Here is a 22,401-nt window from a genome sequence, read left to right on the forward strand (position 1 = left end):
GTCCTCGCAAATTGTGACCGAGACCTAGAGCGGCATGGGGACTGTCGGTGCCAAGGAGCTTAAGGGTCTGCTGCCTCATCACCTTAGGATGCATGTTACGGCAATCTTCGCACATCTTGGCATTGTGATTGCATTATAGAAACCAAAGGCCAAGTAAGTGCAGGTCCGTCACTGACACCTGATGGTGACAGGTGCCGCATGGTTTAAAACCTGCCTTTCTGGTGGACATCCTCAGTGCTTAATTTGTAAATACAAAGGTGCTAGCACCCAAAGCCCTCCTCTTAAACATGCGGGTGCTGTAATTAAATAGGTGAACATGGAATACTGAGGCTGCATAATCCTGAAGCCATCTCGGGCCTCTTCAATCCATATAAAGCCACTCCCTGCCCCTTCAGCTCACGCTTGAAGCTTTCTAATTTCTCCCATTGTGATCTTTTTTCGTTTTTTCCTTCCTCCGTCTTTCCTAAATGTGTCTTTTGCTCGCAACAAATGCTCGCGGCATAAGAATAAGCCCGGCCCTCAAAAATAAGTGCCAGTGCTCAGCACCGGAAACAACAAGCACAAATTAAGCACTGGACATCCTCACCCCAGGATACAAAGTCTTGAAAAATCTTCGACAGAAGGTTGAAAAAGGGTCAGTCAAAAAGTGACTAGGATTAGCTCTTCCCAGATCTGAGCTGGCTTGGTGTGGAAAGCAAAGAACTGACATCAGCGAGCTAGGGTGGCACTTATATGAGCACTCTACACGTCACTTCCGGCGTGGACGCCGCCACACGGAGCTGAGTGCTACAGCCTACTGCTGTGCAGGGGTACTACTCACCAAAAGCTTCCAGATCAAGTCTGATGCCTTGGGCATAATCTAAAGAAAGGAATCTATGGCTAGAAGCTCTATCAGATAGTAGTGCTTACTATACTGTGACACTTCGACTATCATTACCAGTCATGTGACTTGAAAGGGCTTTGTTTTAGCTTGCCCGTGTTGGAGGCACTGGTAGGATGTCGTATCAGGGATGTGACTATCATGAAGTGTTGAAAGATGGGTCATCACGGGACATTTCTTGAGCTCAAATACTCAATTTTAAGGGTTGGGTGGGCTTTAAATAAGGGATGTAACATGGACTGCTTAAGTTCCTGCAGTCCAAGGAGTCTCAGTCTCTCAAATGGCCACCTCTGAGCCATAGGTTTTTGTACAGAAATTGAGCATTCAAAGTAAAACTTAAGGGTGTCCCCAACATAATTTGCAAAGGGGTATATTTTTGTGTTAAACCACTGTGCAAAGACACAAAGTGGTTTTCACCGGTGTCCTCCAAAAAGAATGACCAGGAGTGCAGGTTTTCACACAACCTCCTTGCCTGGTACATCGTGGAGTTTCCAAGCCAGTGTCAGATTGAGAAGAGGAGGATTACAGCTCCCAGCATACAGCAGGACAACATAATGTGCCGCTAAGAGATAACATGGAAGGGAACACGCTGCTAGCACATAAGCACCAGTTCTCCCAAGTGCATTCTGGTTTTTGAGGTTCACAGTAATTTACATATTCACAAGTAGAAAGTGTTCACTATCAGTTTTAGTGCAGCCACATCTCAGGACACGTGTTTCTTTGTCTTTGCCATTCATCAGCAGAGGGCAGCTGATAGGTTTGAGAGAGCTTCAATGCTGCCTTAAGTCTTGCAGGAAAAGCACGACTCCAAACATGCCGGTGCATCCAGTCTTGCAGGTACAGCTCCCGTGAGAGTTTACCAGTTGCTGTGGGAGGAAGCACAAATCTTTACTAGTTCCCCCAAGTGAATTATGGTTATTGCAGTTCAAGTAGTTTCAAGTACTCATGGTGGAAAATGTTATAAAAGCCAGTGCTCGTCTTCTCTGCACGTATTTCTTTGAATGCTACCTGGAAAACTTTAAACTGTATTTCAGGCTCCCCCTAACCTAATATGACTACTTTCTGCTGATGACTGTCAATGACCAAGAAACTCATGTGTCCAGAGGCGCGAGCACCAGCTGTGCTAACATTCAAGGTGAACACTTCTCACTTTATGCTCAGCTAAAGCATCCATCTTCTCATAATTGTTAGGCTTCCCTAAAGGGTTGTTGGTTTGGATGAGAGGTAGCGGCCGGTCTAAAGCGGATGAACCCCTTCAGGGCTGATAAAAAGGAGAGGGTGGTTGTAAGGGGATAAATGTGTATCATTGTTAGTTCTTCTTTTTGGTTCCACATCTTGCAAAGAATCTGCCAGCTGCTAGATGAGTTCCGCAAACAGAAACACAAAAATGAAGATAAAGGGACATGAGAGTTAAAACGGAGAAAGAATAACATCTGGAGAGAGAGAGATAAGAGAATCAGAATAAGAAACTGGCACAGAGTGGGGAGGGTAGACTCAGTAAGCTGGAGAGGAAGAGAGTGAGTGGGTATTTTTAGGTGACGCCCTAAAGACAGCTTTAGCTGTTTCACCAGTCTTGGGTGCTAAAACAATCAGAAATTAAAATAACATGTTTTCTTATTTATATAGAAAGGCATTGGGTCAAAACTCCATCCATTGGTCTGCTCGGCTGTGATTTACATTTTGTTTCGGCCCACCACTGCACATTTTTCCTCAAACCTGAAAAGAAGTGCACATCAACACCGGCGTGCCAAAACTTTAATTCACCAATGTTTTTTTATTTCCAGTCTTTAACATTTAGGGGGCATCCTGATATGTTTAAACTATGTCTTCATGATACTGTAATATCTTTTGTCTGCGACATTAAGATTTCTATCTTCTCTTGGTGTGCATTAAAACTAAAAAGGATTTCTAAAAATGTTGTGCTAAGAAGCCCCTGTACTGTGTTCTATTTAAAGGCAATGCAGTGATTGATGTATTTTTTGCATGAAAGCCTGTGGCTGCCATGTTTAAGGGGTGACATGTTTCTGCCTTCTTTTGTGGCATATGCTTGAAATAAAAATCAATCTAACTGTTGCACCACCTTGCCAAGGCCGGGCCTATTGGCTTTGCCAAAGCCTTGTCCTGTAGTACCTTGTGAAGCAACTGGATAGAAAAGAGGGGAGAAAGATGGAAGGTCCAGACAGAACTAGGAAGCGACAGTAGAAGGATCAAATGTGGCGAGCGTGAAGAAAACTAGAGGGCAGTGGGGGAAAGAGGAGACAGGATAAAAAAGATTAGTGAGGAACAGAAAGTATTTCAAATATAAAAATAAAGTAAAGATAAAGATATGGAATCAAAGCGAGAAGTGAGCGAGAGGTAGACTGGATGAGGAAAGAGGGTGGGGAGATACAAGAGGAGTGAGGGCGAGAGTAACGAGAGAGGAGGAGGGGAAGTGACATGCCCAGCGCTTCCTGGGGGAGGGCCCGGCCTGCGCTGAGCGAACCTCACAAGTTACAGCTTCGACTTCATTTTAACTCTGTTCCAAGTCCAACGAGGGGGGGGGTGGGTAGAGAGTGCATGAAAGAGACAACACTGCAAGCGAGAGACTCCCAGCACTGCGTGCGGTTGATTCTAGCCCTGCATGAGTGAGTGAGAGCAAAGCGTCACCGAAAGAGATGACGGCGCAGGAGAGTGGCAGCACTGCACGAGAGAGACATCAACCGTGCGCGCGAGCAACTGCGGGCACTGCATGAGATACCTTGCACTGCATGGAAGTCTTTCTCGGCACTGCAGGAAAGATACAGCAGTACAGGCGAGGGGCCGCGCTTAATAAAAAAAAATCCAGACTGCGCCCCGGCGTAGAGACCGCAGCACTGCAGGGCAGAGACCTGGTTCGCTGCACTAGAGAGGAAGGGGCTGAGGCAGCACAGTAGGGAAGATCTCCGAATTTCACGAGAGACCACGGCACTACATGCGGGAGAGAGACCCACAACACTGTAAGAAACTGCCTTGCATCGGAGACATTATCACATTTTAGGAGACCAGAGGACTGCGTGGAAAAAAACTCATCCAGCACTGGATGAGAGACAGACACTGCTGCGTGAGAGATCCAAACATTGCATGGGACAGACGGTAGGAGTGTCGTGGGGGGAGTTACATCTCAGAAAGAGACCATGGGAAGGATCCCAGCGATGCTAGACTGAAACAGCACTGCAGACGAGAGTGCTGGAGAAGAAATAAACAGCACTGCAGAAGAGAGTGAATGCTGAAGGTGAATAAGCAGCACTGCAGACGAGGGTGAGAGTGCTGGGGGAAGAACAAACAGCACTGCAGACGAAAGCTAGAGGCCAAAGCACTGCACAACAGGACTACACTGTAAAGAGAAATTGCGCTTCACGGGGGAATGGCATCCCGAGTAGTGCATAAGACAGTACACTGCAGGTGAGAGGCGTTACCCCAAGAGAGAGCTCTGGTACTATATGAGGGAAGAAATCTTCCTGAGAGACACATGAGCATTGCGTAAAACTCAGCAGTGCACGACACAGGAATCACTGCGAGAGAGAACGCGCTGCACGAGGGGGTCCCAGTACTGCAGACGGGAGAGGGCACTGTTTGATGAGAGACGTTTGTAGAAGAGAAACAGCCCTGCAGGAGACAGACCTACGCTTCCTGCCCCTCTCTCGCGGCCACTACTGCTTGCCCGAGTGCCAGGAGGTAGGACCGTGGACTTCTGCAACCAACTGCAGTGACGGCCGGGCACTCTCAGCCGGGTGCATGGGTGTCTCTGGGCTCAGCCCCTAGGACCAGATCATGGACGGGGATGTGCAGCGCAGTCTGATGGGTGAGTTCCCCCTCATCTGGTATATCCTTTAACTAGTGCCCAAACTCTGGTACACACATCACAGTTAACGTAGACTGGACGAGGAGAGCATTCAGAGTAGTCTCTTGGCGCTACAGACCTAAAGGGATGTTTAACTTAATTGTATGCCATAAAAGTTGTCGACCTCAGAAAGATGAAAGGATAAGTGGAGCCAGTGAGGTTCAGTACTGTGCGCTCCGATGGGTTGAGTACTAGGCACTCTGTGCCCCAAACCATCTAAAGCTAGTTCTCTCTGGTATTCGTATCCACCTTGTTCCTTGCGTGCCAATTTGCTGTCTCTGTGTGGTCTGATGGCTGGGGCCCTTTCCTCTGTGCCCCTGATAATCACACAACCAGTCTCACTCTGGTTAACCCCATCCTCTCTTCTGGTTCTTCTCCCCTTGGCAGGGGCATACCTATAAATGGTGCACAAGACGCAGTGACACCGGCTCCCTCACTCCTGAGGGGGCACTCACCCCGGTTATTGCTGCATTTTGACACTCAACCAGTAGTAAGGGAGACATTCTTCTTTGCATGAGGGCTCTCTGCTACGTCACTGCCTCCGGTGCCCACGGAGTGGCGTAACAGTGGCCCCAGCAGCGTCCGCGGTGCGGGGGGCGAGCTCCACGGCCCCCCTCAGCACAGCACCTAGCCTGAGTGTGTCCGGAGCTGTGGGTGCTGTTTGTTCTTTTGCAAGAAGCCCACTTCCAGTTTCGTTTCGCCACGGCAGCGCTTGCTCCATGCTCTGCGCTCCTTGTGCTTCGAAGCGCCTTAACGCCACTCTTCTAGTGGCCCAGTTGTACCGTGCCACTTTGGTCCTCTTTCTTTCTCTTGTACCCCCATAGCGCTGTGCCTCAGTATGACAGCTGCATTCCTCTTTGTTGCGCCACCTGCTATGCCAACAGCGTGAACCCTTTCCCAACGGTGTGCCAAGGCACTGTGCCCCTATGAGATTGTTCAGTGCCCCCTTGTTGCCCCACATACTATGTCCGCCCCCCTTGCCTCTGGTTCCCTCGTGTTCTGTCTGGTGCCTCCATCTGTATCTCTCGCTGCACTCATGGCTGCAGTTGGCTGAAAGTTTTATTTGTCTCTGGCGACTTGTAAAAAGTTAACGATTTGGCGGAGCTTCAAAAAGAGGAAAACCAGAAAAACTGCAAGTGATTAGCCTGGGAACTGATTCAGACTCGGCAGCAGCTTGTGTGACTGCGCGCGCACACTCACGTACTTCTGAGAATGTCCCTCTGCAACTGTCACACATCCACCCTCTTCTCACAATGTCTCTCTGCAACTGTATTTTCGCACACGCACGTCCGCAGCCCCCACCTTCACCCCCCACCAAGTCTTCTCACAGTGGCCCTCTGAAAGCGTGCTGCGTCCTCACGCACGCACGCCAAACACACATCTTCGAGCTTCTCGCTATCAACTCCTTACGAGCAGTGGCACCGAGACCCAGTGTTGCGAGGATCACACCCAGTACCCATTATGGCTAACTTAACCAGCCGGGAGCTCACGATTGCATTTTTTTATTGCATTAAGTCGCAAGGGACCTTTGTTGGTCTACTGCCATAGCTTTCAAGGAGTTACAGTTGTGTAATGTGGGTATCTGTCAGTTAAACGCTGGCCCAGGTTGAGATTTCCTTTCAAATGGACCATCCCGAAGTCGGTTTTTTTTGGGATGGTCAACACAAGAAACGTCAATTTTGACTAAAATGCTGCCTAAATTATGTGCCGCGGCCACGTGAGGCTCGCTAGAGATTTCCGGCGATGCATGGACTCCTTCCCGTGTGTTTTTTGTGTGTTGCTGCTGGCGCTATATAGCTGTGCCCGGAAGTGTTGTATTTACAAGCCCTGCGTGTCACCTCAGGGTCAGTCCGCACAGGTGGGTTTCATTACCCAGTAGCAGCTGTCGCGTGAACTCCAGCGTCTGCCCCCTGGGCGGCCACCTGTCACCCTTACCCTGGCCTCACATTGCCACATGGAGCTCGATTTAGCATGTGTCGCTGCTGGACCGACCTCACTGCAGAAGCCAGTAGCAAGGCCTGTATTTTTACCCGGTGCTGCTTGCAGCCGACGCCATGACCCAGACGCATCAGCCCAAAGTTGAACTGTTCGGGTCAGACACGCATATATATCTCCACATAAACACCCCTCCACGCTCCCGTTCATAGCAGGCCCCGGACCTGCTCCATTGAGGAGGCCTCCTATTATGTTTTTTGCAGTTTTATATACGCGAAATCCACCCTAAGGTATTGGACCGCTTTACATGAGACCCAAATTACATTACACAATACCACGCTCATATTTTTTTGCCACGGGGAAACTAATTGGTTTGACTGGAATCACTGGATGCTGAGCGGACGCCGAGGCTCAAAGCTGTTCCCCACTTACAGTCAGCAGCTCTGGCCGTATCACCTCATCTTCTCGACACATCCAGGCGGTAGAAAGCAGGGCGGTAAATTCCAAGGATAATTTTACTCCCCTGCCTGATATTATTACACAGTAAGCTATTGGGTCACTTCTCGACCACTTGTTGGCCCCCAGTGTCATTCGGCACTGCTTTGTTACTTTTCTGCGTATTAAAGAGAGACAAACCCTTTGCCTCTTGGCTGTTTCCAGTCCGGGCTGGAGAGATTGGAGTTTACAAAGCGTGGGTTTTCCTGTCGATAGACCTACGGGTTGGAGTGGTGCAATCCTCGTCTCTTAATATGTATATATTTATTGTAATGGTTTGATTTTAGTCCGAGTAAGGCTGCGGGGAGGCGTCAGTGCACCTCCCAGGTTTTTGACGCAATGGTTAGCAGCTAGTGTTATCATTCAGGAAGCTTTTCAGAAGTTAGTATTAATTTATAAAAATAATTATCTAAGGACACACACAAAGTATTGGATTAATCATAATGTTACCCACCGTGGCTCGTATAGAAGTTTAGAAACTGACATTCAGCGATTACTGTTTTTGTTTTAAATCAATTTCGTAACACAATAACCACCTCTTCATTTAGGTTTACAACATTTTTGCATCATTTCGGCAGCGTTCATTTTCTCATATACAACATTTAAAACACATAACTTAAGATAATCTGATCTGTGTTTTGTGTGTATGAAATTGGGTTTGATGAATTTGCATTTTCAAGCAACATTTGTGGTACATAAGGTGTGCTGGAAGCGCCAAAGTATTTTTTGTAGAGGTTATTTTTTGAAGTTTCACTTAAAAGTGTTTTCCACTGTTAACTAGATGATCATCTTTCTTGCCCTATGCCTAGGCGAGTGGGGACCACAAATGTATATGGTGATCCTTTTTCTTACGAAAGCTTTGCTCCTGATTTAGAATTTGCTGCACAGATCAAAACATGACGGATATCCTGTCAGCCTTGTTACAAGAGCCATAGGACGTAATGTATTCCTCGGCCAAACTCTGCACCAGCCCTGACATTCCGATGATAGAATTTACAAACCTAGCTTGATTGTATTAGACCAGCAATGAGTAGACTGGTTCAGCCAATCAGAATGCTTAGACTACCTTGTTTTTGCTCACCCTAGGTTCAGTGGCAGGGACATGAGGCAGGCAGAGAGGCAGTGGGTGTGCTTTTAGGTTGTAGTTGTGAGATTATAGGGGGTGATGCTGGTAGCCCTGTTGCCCGCCTAACATCTGTGTTGCCAGCTATTAATTGCCTTTTCTCTGAATAAGTGTCCTTGACTTTATTTAGGGCCCATAATTGCAGTGCTGATAGTTAACACCAGATACTCGTTTTCAAGAGAAGAGATAGTTAATCAGTTACAACCTAGAGAGCTGACCCAAGCGCTGCAGACATTGACACCTTGCCCTCCGTGCTCGCTCAGGAGGTTTGTGTTTTTAAGTCAGGCTGGCCTAGACCATAGGCACCAGTAAGGAGACCTCCCTAGAGGTCAGTGCCTGGACTTCCTCCCTCCATAACCATACTTATGGCTTATAGACCCCTTCTTCTAGCACACAATAACAGGAAGATTTCTTAGTATAACAGGGAGGAGACTCTATCATCGGCACCAAACTCATTAGAAAGGGGCAATGCTTTCATCTTTGCATACTGTGTTTCTAGGTAGCTAGTCACATCACCTCAACGTTGACCCCATCTTTAATTTGTCTTTCTTTGCACTTTCCTTCTCTTTGAGGTAAGCCATCAACCCGAAGACAGGCAGATGGTAAACGTGAAAACCAAGGTGAGAATAGTCCAGCCATTAAGGACCCCCTGATGTTCTGCTGAGCCACTACAGAGAGACTATTTCTAACCCGGAGCCAAACACTCTGCTTTTACAGAAGTGCCACACGCATATTTATTCGGCCACCCTCTCTTCCTAGAGGACCCAAATCCATACCACAATGCAGTTTTCTGAGAAGGACCCTCATCTTCAGAAGGCAGAGGACTGTGCAGCACATCTACGGAGGCTGAAAAACATACTGTGCAGAATAGTAAGAGGCAGATACCCCAAAGCCATCCCAGAAGTCATGGGGCCTACTGGCCTCATTGACTACGTTGCAAAAGGTCACGAATAGCAAGCGTCACAGCCAATATATGCCCCCCAAAGACTTTTGCAAAGGTGTGATTTTCCCTGCGCAAAATGCCTTAAGGCATGCTATCATCCCATGAACCGTAGAATGTACAGGGAGTGCAGAATTATTAGGCAAGTTGTATTTTTGAGGATTAATTTTATTATTGAACAACAACCATGTTCTCAATGAACCCAAAAAACTCATTAATATCAAAACTGAATATTTTTGGAAGTAGTTTTTAGTTTGTTTTTAGTTTTAGCTATGTTAGGGGGATATCTGTGTGTGCAGGTGACTATCACTGTGCATAATTATTAGGCAACTTAACAAAAAAAAATATATACCCATTTCAATTATTTATCATTACCAGTGAAACCAATATAACATCTCAACATTCACAAATATACATTTCTGACATTCAAAAACAAAACAAAAACAAATCAGTGACCAATATAGCCACCTTTCTTTGCAAGGACACTCAAAAGCCTGCCATCCATGGATTCTGTCAGTGTTTTGATCTGTTCACCATCAACATTGCGTGCAGCAGCAACCACAGCCTCCCAGACACTGTTCAGAGAGGTGTACTGTTTTCCCTCCTTGTAAATCTCACATTTGATGATGGACCACAGGTTCTCAATGGGGTTCAGATCAGGTGAACAAGGAGGCCATGTCATTAGATTTCCTTCTTTTATACCCTTTCTTGCCAGCCACGCTGTGGAGTACTTGGACGCGTGTGATGGAGCATTGTCCTGCATGAAAATCATGTTTTTCTTGAAGGATGCAGACTTCTTCCTGTACCACTGCTTGAAGAAGGTGTCTTCCAGGAACTGGCAGTAGGACTGGGAGTTGAGCTTGACTCCATCCTCAACCCGAAAAGGCCCCACAAGCTCATCTTTGATGATACCAGCCCAAACCAGTACTCCACCTCCACCTTGCTGGCGTCTGAGTCGGACTGGAGCTCTCTGCCCTTTACCAATCCAGCCACGGGCCCATCCATCTGGCCCATCAAGACTCACTCTCATTTCATCAGTCCATAAAACCTTAGAAAAATCAGTCTTGAGATATTTCTTGGCCCAGTCTTGACGTTTCAGCTTGTGTGTCTTGTTCAGTGGTGGTCGTCTTTCAGCCTTTCTTACCTTGGCCATGTCTCTGAGTATTGCACACCTTGTGCTTTTGGGCACTCCAGTGATGTTGCAGCTCTGAAATATGGCCAAACTGGTGGCAAGAGGCATCGTGGCAGCTGCACGCTTGACTTTTCTCAGTTCATGGGCAGTTATTTTGCGCCTTGGTTTTTCCACACGCTTCTTGCGACCCTGTTGACTATTTTGAATGAAACGCTTGATTGTTCGATGATCACGCTTCAGAAGCTTTGCAATTTTAAGAGTGCTGCATCCCTCTGCAAGATATCTCACTATTTTTGACTTTTCTGAGCCTGTCAAGTCCTTCTTTTGACCCATTTTGCCAAAGGAAAGGAAGTTGCCTAATAATTATGCACACCTGATATAGGGTGTTGATGTCATTAGACCACACCCCTTCTCATTACAGAGATGCACATCACCTAATATGCTTAATTGGTAGTAGGCTTTCGAGCCTATACAGCTTGGAGTAAGACAACATGCATAAAGAGGATGATGTGGTCAAAATACTCATTTGCCTAATAATTCTGCACTCCCTGTATAACATATGGACTCTCCCGTGCTGCATGCAATGTAAAGCACAATGATGTTCTTAGCACTTTACTATTTCTTTTACCACACGTTCTATAGCATGTGATGTAAAGCAGCAGATACATTATCTGCATTGTTATGTGTCTAGCAGGTGTATTAACACGTGGTGACCTCCTTTCCCCAGTCTGAGTCTGGGTTGAACTGGGTGTGTGTAGTCTGTTTTTCCCAGGCATGGGATCCACCTCGGATTCACATGCTTCAAATTATTCAAGCTATTGCCACGAATCATCAGCCATATTATAATTAAATCGTACCCTTTCAATTACATTAATAACCCTTAGACTCTCTAGGATGCTTCCTTTTTAAATTCTAGGCTGGGGTTGGAGGTCTCTCAGAAGCATCTGTTCAGTGGACGCCATTTTATTTCATGTTTTTCAGTACTATGCAAGGTGTAATAAACACTAGCCTCTGAGTACCTACACCAGAGGACTGTCGGGTAAGAACGCCAGCAGCATTGTTCTAGCCAGCATCAGCAGCAATTCCCAAAGGTGGGACCAAGGGTGTGAGATTTCCTGCACAACTGAGAGAAAATGTGTTCAAACAAGTGTTAAACATGTTATGTTTGGTCAAGCTTTCATTTCATGCCAAACGACTGGATATTCCACTTGCACGGAAAACATCACCAAATTCCACCTCCAGTGCTTAATTTCAGCAGTGGTTGTAATTGGTGGGCATTGGTATTCATTTTTGGAGACCCAGATTTATTTTTTATCACAGACTTTGACCCAGAACAAAGGAGAGACAGATAGAGAAGGAAAACAGAAGGAAGGAGAGAAAGATCGGAAATCAGTGAAAACGGTAGAGAGCAGGGATGAGACAGAACTTGCAAGAATGAGATAAAGACAACGGGCCTGATTCACAAAGGTAAACTTACACCTTTGCGTGAATTTGCGATTGTTTACTATTCACATGGGAATTTACGAGTAGTATCTTTACGAATCCAGAGTCTCTGCACATAAAAAGATAGGACAGTCATATCTTTTTAAGTGCGGAGACGCCGCACTTGTAAAGATACCTCTCGTAAATCCCTTTCTGAATAGCAAACAATCGTAATCTTACTCAAAAGCGTAAGTTTACCTTTGTGAATCAGGCCCAGGAATTGTAGGGGGTTCCACAATTTCAGCATTCTGCAACTCAAGTGATGGGCTCTAAAGATGTTTACAAATTAAATACTGCTTTTTGTTTCATGAGAAGTCCAGAACTTCTAATCAGACAGAAACAGTTTCTCTGCTAGGACCTAGAAAAAGGCCCAGTTTAGTCTGTCATTACTCGACTTTTCCTGTAACAAGAAGAGATCAGGGCTAAGCAACGACCCATGTTAGGTCTAAAATGTTTGTATACATTGTTTGTAAGAGACCTCTTCAAATTAGTAATTTCCAAGATTTTGGGCCTTATATATGAACAAGGAGATTGACAAACTTGGCGTTAAGTTCCAAAATACTTGTGAAAGAGAACAACGGAATTTATCTATGTGGCATGAAAAAGAAGAGCATTGGTAATAGTGAGTTCTGTTCCTTGGCTCCAAGTCCATTTCAAGTGTGTTGACCAAATTCCTAACAGTATTTATTAGCTGCTCAACTACAGTGTCAGTGTTTTCATATCTGCCCTTTTCTGGACACCTGGATTCTTGAGATCAGGAAACTAAGCAAACATTGCAAAACACAATCAGGCTGCTTCGCAACCTCAAGTGGTCCCTGAACTGGAAGAGAATAACATTCTTCGGAATTTTTAAGTGCTCTTCAGAGATAATCAATTGACTCTGTCAAATAAGTTGCATCCATTGAGAAGACACACAAGGCATTACAGAGAAGGCTACGGACTTACTCTCTTGGTCAGAATGATCAGTTTTCATTTAGTACCCATATATTTAATTGGTTGTCTTCTAGGACTGCTCTCTTCCACATGTGACTTCTAGAGGAATGGAAGTTGTCACCCAGGAAGCAGTGATAAACGTTCGTGGTGGACAGGAGACTCGTTGTTGCTGGTGGATATAATTCAAGAAGAAACAGCAGTCACAGAGCCATTTTCTAGCTGTCCAATCTTTCTTCCTGGTTTTTAACGGTAATACCTCTCAATGTAGTGTGACAGCAAATTCTAATTAGATATGAAAACAAGGATGCACACCATCTCTGAGCAGTGAAAGAGTTTAATCTCCAGATATACATCATATTTAACACTTATAGCAAGTCCTGAATGAAAGAGCAAAGTTCAACCAATCGCTCCGAAATTTTTGAAATAACACAAATGGGAGGATTTTTTTGGTACATGGCAATCCCAAAGGCGGACTCTTTGCCAAGGGGGAAACCGAAAAGCTGAAACTTGATATGCCACTTGGCATATCTGTTATTGCTGGGTCATGTTAGTCTGTTATGTTGGACCAGAAACATTTGTACACTTTTACATCAAACCCCTGGTTGGTGTGATGATCAGAACTTTTTGCTCCAGTGTGGGCCAGGCAGATGTAGTTCCCAGCTCGGCACCTCTCATCCTATAAACTTGTATTTTGTGATGTGACTCCATGGTTACCTTAAATTACCAGGCAACTGCATGGATAGTTTGAGAGTGGATAAAAGGCCTGCTACGAGGACCCCTTAAAATGGAAAAGATTTTCCATCTGGTGGTTGGCTTAAGGTTATGCTCTTCTTTGGTGTCAAGAGTGAGCAGTTTCAGCAATCACAGATAGAAAAATTACCAAGAAAGTGCACCTTCATCAAATCTTTCTATTTTCAGTTCCAGACATGAAACTTGTTTAAAGTGCGAGCAGTGAAGCAAGTTTATAACAAGAGGTCAAATTCAAGAATGCAGAAATATATGGCGAGCCAAGATTTGGTCTATCTATGCAAACGAGAAACTACCTGTCTTAATGAGAGACACAACACACAAATTTGAAAAAATATGGTCCTTCTTCTGGACTTACATGAGAACAGGCAAACGATACAGGGGAGGCCCAACAGGCAGAACATCCATCTTTCAATGTCTGGGAATGGACACAATGTCCTCAATCTCTGACTATGGCATTTCTGAAACTCCCAACTAGTACCTCCCAATACTCCCCATTTTTCACCAATGCAGCCACCCCCTTCCAAGGCTTCCCTGTTTCTTCCCCACTGCATCTTTCATCAACAAGACCTAAATGGATTTGTGATGATACCAACTGTGAGTGTCTGCATTCACTGCCTATGATATGTACAATGGCTAATTCTGCATACTATTCAATACCTTTCAGGACAGTGGGGAAAGAGAAAAACTCTATCCTCCTCACTCCTTCGGAGAGCTAGGAAGACTAATTTTAAGGGAATTATTTAATAGCACTGGGTTGCCAAGGAATACCTTCTCCCCGACTAGTAAACTCATACATGAGTATTCCATGCCCCTGCACAACCGTCCTTAAATCAGACACACCCTAATCGTCTTTATTAATAAAGAAAATATTGTTTTTCTTTACATGACCCTCATCCACTCTAGTAGTGGCATGCTTCATCCTCTGGTCTGCTTTGGCGCCTATAAGCCAAAGTGGGCTCAACCGAATTCTGGGAGCACTTAAAGCAACCTGCTGGAGGTCTAATGATTAAAGTACCTCACTACTCACAAAGTATCCCTTTATTTACTGTGGTCATGGGTATTGTTAAAAATAAACTATATTGGGGGTCTTCGTCTAAGACTTTATGGTCCTATGACCCTCTTACAGAATCAGCGACATGTTTCACCCCTTTTATCTGGCCAATAAAATGGTCCCAGGCTTTCTTCAGGACGAAAAAAGAAACAAGGGAAAGATCCCACATCCCTGACCTAACCATCAGTTCCTCTGTCCGTGCTGGATAGTGCGACACAACATACATATATAGGAGCACATTAACTCACCTGAGTGATTGTTATTTTAAAGATGATTCCTAGAATAAAAACAGAAAACTAAAAGAATGGGATAGATCAAATATTTTACTGTGTGTAGTATAAGGTAAAATTATAATATATTACAGTATTTCAGGATGTTTTGTATACCTACACGGAGAGACAGTGAAGGTGTCCAAACATTTCAACCCTCAGCAAGCGTGCATGCACTCCAACCTGCATAGTCTGCATGCTCTGCGTGTTACATGGTCACTCAGAAGCCCCAATGTGCATTAGTCCAACTGTTCCAATGGTGACTGAAAAGAAAGCAAACACAATATTTTCTCGTGACAAACACAGACTTACAATATACATGACTGCACCGATGTGCTCACAACAGCATTAATGTGGTCATAATACACATTGCCACTTATTCTATTTGGGTAATCATCCTACTTCTCAGGGGGTGTCAGAGGGCACCTCCCTGTAGTCACACACTAAGTATAAAACATGTTCATGAGACCGCATCAGTGTTGCTCTCTTGCGTTTTTTTATAGATCAGGTCAAGCCCACACAGATCAGTCATTTTGTCCCTTTCCCTATTCACATATTCACGTACAACACCACAAACATTCAGTGATCTAGCAGTGTAGAAGTAATGTGTGGTTCAGTAGCTAGAAACCACCTATACCTTACATCTTGCCTTGCCAAATGTGTACTATGAGGAATACTATTTTTAGAAAGAAAGGTAGTAGTGACGAGTCCCCTATGCCCTCTTCTTTTAAGGAGGCGAGGTCCTCCATACTCAGTTCCTCAGGGGTATCAGACTGCAACAAATGGCTATTAAAGAGCACTCTGCCCCAGCTAGTGCCGCTCGTATGCAGTACCACTCGTATGCGGTACCTCTGAGTCGGCAGGGCGCCATTTTTTATTAGATATGTACATCCAATACATGGTGTACTTGACGCATCTCTAGAAACAGAAAAGGGACTTCCCTTCATTGTAACAGCCAGAAAGCATAGAACCAGTGTTTCCAGGATAGGAGGATTCCCCATTCACTTTATGCCATAGCCGGCACAAGAAGAAGGTGCAATTTTTTATCTTCTGTTACTTTTCTCGTATAAATACAATGGGCCATTTGTGAGAATTATCAAGCAGTGTGTTCAAAAAGATTTTTAATTTGATTAAATTGCATTAAAAAAATGATTACACATAGAGCTTGCAAACACAGTATTCCCTGAATACAAAGAAGAACTAATGTTTCCGTATAGCAATAAAACAAGGAGAAACGGTTTCTTCTATATTCTATAAAAAAAAAACACCACCTCTAGAAACTATATCCTGCAATTCAATAGGATGATATTCTGATTGATATGGTATGATAAAACAATACATTTGATTTGTTGAGAGGAGGAAATGCGGATAGTATTTTCTTTATGTCTATTGAATTGCAGGATATAGTTTCTAGAGGCGGTGGGGCTTTGTTATAGAATTTTAGGCTATGAGTAAGACCTCAACGGTTGAAACGCATCAGCCGAAATAATACAGCCGATGATGGAACAAGAATAAATCAATTGGATAAATGAGTCTGGAGTGCTGGTTTTTCCTTTCTTGAAAATGTGGAAGGTTATTTTGGATATTAACGGGTCCTGCGCCCGCTGCTGAGCACCAACCCCAATGGCGGTAGTAGTCAGCAACCAGCAGGAACATTGGTGAATATATATATATATATATATATATATATATATATATATATATATATATATATATATACACACACACACACATACATAGGAATGCACACACACATTCTGGCTGATATGGTCCCATTTTCGTGAATTAACTTCATGGGGATAAATTAACCTATATATATATATATATATATATATATATATATATAGCTCCCTTTATCTACTTCTCTTGTGATTGTCCATTAAGGCATAGGCTTGAAAAATATGCTATGTATCAAATACATTAGGGCCGATGCGGTCCCTTTCTCCTGGGGAAAATGTGTATATTTTTCCTTCTCTCTTGTCTGGATTTGATAGATATTTCAACGCACCACATTATTCCTGTCAATGAATAGTGTTTGGGTAATCATGGGATTGCTTCTTCATCATGCACCCCACTGTCATATCCAACTTATAGAGATCCTAAGGTTGGTTCCACATATATAAGTCAGCCTGCTAATGCTTAAGTCTCAATTGGGGTCTTCAAAGGTATGCTACTATAGCGTCATGTTAAGTGCATTCCAGGGCACATCGTCATTCAATCCTGTGATATGGGTTTTTAATCTGTACACCCAATGTTGTTCTTTTTCAAACAGTAACTTTTGTGAAGTGGGTTGTTAGGCACTTTCTCTATATTTGTCAAAAATATGTCATTTTCATTGTGGGCCAATTCTAGATAGTGTGCTGGTAATCTAGTTGAGGCTTTTTTGCATCGGATAGTGCTCCTGTGCTAAATTATCCTTGATCCTTGATATCATTACTACATACTTCAATTTGCAGGAACATGCTTTCAAACACACAACATTTTCAGAGTTACAGTTCGTGTGGGTGCGTTGTTCCCACATTGTGGTGGGATCGAGATCCAGTAGTTTGGAATGTTTAGTGAACGGGCAGACCGAACATTGTCCACATGGGTCGTGCCTCAAAATAGGTGGTAAATCCCAAAGATTAGATTGCTGCTGCGTAGATGCTATTCTTGACCTGGTATATACTAAATGATCTGTGAGACTCTTGTTCTTCTTGAAAGAGAACATAGGTTTGGCAAGGGACATACAATTAGAATTCAGAATGCACCATTGTTTATTAATGATTTTCTTCACTCCATTCTACCAATTATTATATGTTGTTACACAAATAATGGAGTCTGATGATTTTTGGATGCTGGTTTCTAAAAGTGATTCTCGTGGGGTATTCGTGGCTCATTTCATTGCTATATTAATGATCTGAACAAGATACTCCTTCTCTTGTAGTTTCCTAGAAAGATCTTTAGCTCTTTCTTTATAATCTTGTATAGAAGAACTATTTTGTCTAATCCAGAGGAATTGACCCATTGGGAGATTTCCTCTAAGGGCTCTCAGGTGTGCACTAGTAAAGTGGAGACGACTATTCTTGTCAATCAATTTTGTGTGTAAGGTGGTTGAGAAGCCTCCCCTAGTAGTGTGTACTCTCCCATCTAGAAAGGAGACTACTTCCCGGTCATAAGTCATTGTGAATTTCAAAATGACGTTCCTTGAATTGAGCCATTCAATAAACTGAGTCAGTTCTAATTTGTCACTTTGCCATAGTGAGAACACATCATCTATGTATCGTACCTGTAGTTTTATATGTGATGAAAAGGGTTTGGTATTCCACATGATTTTCCTCACACATATGCATGTACAAGCAGGCAATGTTCGGAGTGAAAGTGCTCCTCATTGATGTGCCATGTGTTTGGAGGAGAAGGCGGTCCTCAAAAGCAAAGACATTTTCCGTGAGAGCCAGCCATGCCAGTTTCATGATCCATTCAGTGGGTGCTGCCCAACCCCAACTAGTGTTTTGTAACAGATGAGTAATTACCCTGAGGGTCTCTTCCTGAGGTATGCTTGTGTAGAGAGGTTCAACATCAAGACATACTAAAATATTATTCTTAGGGTCAACCGTTCTCTCGTTTAAGATGTTAAAAAAATGTTTAGTGTCTTTAACATATGATCTTGTTTGCTCCACCAATGGGTGTAGAAACCACTCTGTAAACTGGCATATCGGTTCCAACAATGAACCAATGCCAGACCCAAGTGAGGCATCCTGGGGGGAGAACCTTCCCTTTCTGTATCTTTGGAAGCATGTAAAAGTATGGTATGGAAGCATTTGAGACTGTCAAGAAGTCAGTTTCCTAATCATTAATCCGTTCGTTGTCCTTGACCTCCTCCACCAGTTTCTTCATCTCTTGTTAGAGTCTTTTAGTTGGGTCCAATCTCAACATCTGATAATTCCTGTTGACCCGTAATATAGTCAGGCAGGCTTTAGGATAATCAGCTTCCCGTTGGATCACAATTGCTCCACTTTTATCAGCTGGTTTTATTACGAGGTGTGCTCTTCTCTTCAAGAAATCCAGAGCCAAGAGTTCCTTGTTGGTTAGTATTAGAAATGTGGTCTTTGGTTGGCAGTCAGGTTACCCCCTGTCCAAGCAAGGACCCTCACTCTAGTCAGGGTAAGTCACACACAATCCAAATTATCCTTGGCACTTGAGCAGTCAGGCTTAACTTAGAAGGCAATGTGTAAAGTATTTGTGCAATAAATCATACAATAACACAATATAGCCACACAGTGTTTAGAAAAATATATAATATTTATCTGGATATTTGCAGGTCAAAACGATCAAAGATGCAATAAGTAAACGTAGAGATATCACTGAAAAGTGATATAAAGTGTCTTAAGTCTTTTAAAAGAAAGCAAAGTCTCTTTCAAGCACAAAGTACCTGGTTCGCATGAATAATCTCTGCAAAGGGCCGCAGCGGAGGGGAAGCGTGGAAACAAAGGGGTTCCACGCAGGGACGGCGGTGCGTTGATTTCCGGTGCTCGGTCGTGGATCCTCTTCGGGTTGCGGGGTTTTCAGATGCCCCGGGGTTTGTGTTTGGAATCCTGGGCTTGCGAAGCGAAGTCACAAGCGCTGCGTCGTTCTGGTGGGTGTTGCGTGGAAGTTTCTTCCGCACGGCAGGTGCTGCGTCGATTTGCCCTCTGGAAGTTGGGCTGTGTCGTCCCAGGTCAGCTGTGCGTCTATCCGGTGGGCCGTGCGTCGAAGTTTCAGTCGCAGCGCAGGCACTGCACTGATCTTCTCCTTGTGAAGTCGCACTGCTTCGTTCCGGTTTGGCGTGCAGTGAATTTCTCACCGTGGGGCAGGCTGTGCGTCAGTTTTAGCATCTAATTTTCGCCACACAAGGAGTCCAATTGCAAGAGAAAAGTCTTTTTGGTCCTGAGACTTCAGGGAATAGGAGGCACGCTCTATCCAAGCGCTTGGAGAGCACTTCTTCACCACAGCCAGAGAGCTTCAAGGGAGCAGGCCAACAGCAAGGCAGCAGTCCTTCACAGAAAGCAGTCAGGCGACTCCTTTGGGCAGCCAGGTAGTTCTTCTTGGCAGGATGCAGGTTCTGGTTCCAGTTATCTTCTCTAGGAAGTGTCTGAGTTGGAAGAGGCAGAGGCCCTGTTTATATACCCAAAAGTGCCTTTGAAGTGGGGGAGACTTCAAAGAGTAGCTTAGAAGTGCACCAGGTCCCCTTTCAGTTCAATCCTGTCTGCCAGGGTCCCAGTAGGGGGTGTGGCAGTCCTTTGTGTAAGAGCAGGCCCTCCGCTTTCCCAGCCCAGGAAGACCCATTCAAAATGCAGATGTATGCAAGTGTGGCTGAGTATCCTGTGTTTGGGGTGTGTCTGAGTGACTGCACAAGGAGCTGTCAACTAAACCCAGCCAGATGTGGATTGTAAGACACAGAAATATTTAAATGTAGAGAAATGCTCCCTTCCTAAAAGTGGCATTTCTAAAATAGTAATATTAAATCCAACTTCACCAGTCAGCAGGATTTTATATCACCATTCTGGAAATACTAAATATGACCTTCCTACTCCTTTCAGATCAGCAGCTACCATTGAGACAATGTATGAAGGCAGCCCCAATGTTAGCCTATGAAGGCAGCAGGCCTCACAGCAGTGTAAAAACGAATTTGGGAGTTTTACACTACCAGGACATGTACACTACATAGCTACATGTCCTGCCTTTTGCCTACACAGCACCCTGCCCTATGGGTTACCTAGGGCATACCTTAGGGGTGTCTTATATGTGGAAAAAGGGGAGTTTTATGCTTGGCAAGTACTTGTAAATGCCAAGTCGAATTGGCAGTGAAACTGCACACACAGGCCTTACAATGGCAGGCCTAAGACAAGGTTAAGGGGCTACTTAAGTGGGTGGCACATCCAGTGCTCCTGGCCCACTAGTAGCATTTAATCTGCATGCCCATGGCACATATAGTGCACACTACTTGGGACTTAAAAGTAAATTAAATAGTCCAATTGGGTATGATCCAATGTTACCATGTTTAAAGGGAGAGAGCATATGTACTTTAGCACTGGTTATCAGTGGTAAAGTGCGCAGAGTCTAAAAACCAGCAAAAACAGTGTCCAAAAAGTGGAGGGAGGCAGGCAAAAAGTTAGGGGTGAGCACCCTAAGGCTGTCAGGTCTAACACGTGTCCCCACCCAACTGAAAGTGGGGAGAGCTACCCAACCTCCTGGGAGCTCTCATTGCTAAGGTGGAAGTATCTGGAGAGACCATCAGCATTGGCGTGGTCAATTCCCGGGCGATGCTCCACCATAAAGTCCATCCCCTGTAGGGAAATGGACCACCTCAAGAGTTTAGGATTCTCACCTCTCATCTGCATAAGCCATCTGAGGGGCCTGTAGTCTGTCTGAACCCGGAAGTGAGTCCCAAACAGGTAGGGTCTTAACTTCTTCAGTGCCCAGACCACAGCAAATACCTATCTTTGAATAGCACTCCACCTCTGTTCCCGTGGTAATAGCCTTCTGCTAATAAAGGCTACTGGTTGGTCTGAGCCCTCCTCATTTAGCTGTGTTAGAACAGCCCCTATGCCATGCTCTGAAGCATCTGTCTGCACAATAAATTCCTGGGAGTAGTCAGGGGTCTTGAGCACGGGGGCCATGCACATGGCTTCTTTCAGAGAATCAAAGGCTTTCTGACAAGCCTCTGTCCAATTCACCAACCTAGGTTGTTTCTTGGAAGTGAGTTCAGTCAAGGGTGACACAATGGTACTGTAGCCCTTGACGAATCTGCGGTAGTATCCAGTGAGGCCTAAAAAGGCTCTCACTTCAGTCTGTGTTCTAGGTGGCTGCCAGGCCTTGATAGTTTCAGTCTTGGCCTGCAGTGGCTGCACCTTGCCACCACCTACTAGGTGTCCCAAGTACACCACGGAACCCTGCCCAATCTGGCACTTACTAGCCTTGATGGTCAGGCGTGCCTGCAGGGCCTGAAGCACCTCCTTGAGGTGGAGTGGGTGTTCCTCCCATCTGGAACTGTAGACAGCTATGTCGTCAAGGTAGGCTGCACAGTAAGCATCCTTGCCAGCTAGGACCCCGTTAACCAACCATTGGAAGGTAGCGGGGTCATTTTTCAACCCAAAGGGCATCACCCAGAACTGGTAATGGCCATCAGGTGTGGAAAATGCAAATCTCTCTTTAGCCTCCTCAGTCCGGGTGATCTGCCAGTATCCTGATGAAAGATCAAACGTACTCAGGAACTTGGCAGCACCTACTCTGTCAACGAGCTCATCAGCTCGGGGATGGGGTGAGTGTCAGTCCGTGTGACTGAGTTGAGACCCCGGTAGTCCACACAAAACCTGAGTTTTGGCTTCGCACCGGGGCCAGCAGCCTTAAGAACCATCACCACAGGGCCGACACAGGAACTAGTGGATTTCTCAATAACCCCTAAGGTCAACATCTTGGAGACCTCCTCCTTGATGCTGGCCTTCACCTTATCCGACAACCTGTAAATGTTGTTCTTCACAGGGGGACTGTCACCTGTATCAATGTCATGAACACATAAGTGTGTCAGTCCAGA

General features: G+C 44.8%; 1 protein-coding gene and 1 long non-coding RNA gene across 3 annotated transcripts in view; one reads left to right on the plus strand and one right to left on the minus strand.

The window, feature by feature from the left end:
* The window catches only part of LOC138259367 (uncharacterized), a 161,208-nt gene that overhangs the window by 110,783 nt on the left and 28,024 nt on the right, over positions 1-22,401 (minus strand). The window contains exon 2 of the long non-coding RNA XR_011198709.1: positions 14,971-15,112. This is a non-coding gene — a long non-coding RNA (uncharacterized lncRNA). The remainder of the gene's footprint in view (positions 1-14,970; positions 15,113-22,401) is intronic.
* The window catches only part of EML3 (EMAP like 3), a 293,640-nt gene continuing 274,575 nt past the window's right edge, over positions 3,337-22,401 (plus strand). The window contains exons 1-2 of one of the 2 annotated variants that reach the window (XM_069207043.1): positions 3,377-4,700; positions 8,870-8,912. Coding sequence is in view for 1 of the 2 variants with exons in the window: in XM_069207042.1 (XP_069063143.1) it covers positions 4,670-4,700 (31 nt within the window). In the remaining variant the exon portion in view is untranslated. Of the gene's footprint in view, positions 4,701-8,869; positions 8,913-22,401 lie in introns of both variants that reach the window. The other variant, XM_069207042.1, reaches the window with a different exon arrangement.

This window comes from Pleurodeles waltl, chromosome 9 (genome assembly GCF_031143425.1).
Source record: "Pleurodeles waltl isolate 20211129_DDA chromosome 9, aPleWal1.hap1.20221129, whole genome shotgun sequence".
In the NCBI taxonomy this organism is placed as follows: Eukaryota; Metazoa; Chordata; class Amphibia; order Caudata; family Salamandridae; genus Pleurodeles; species Pleurodeles waltl.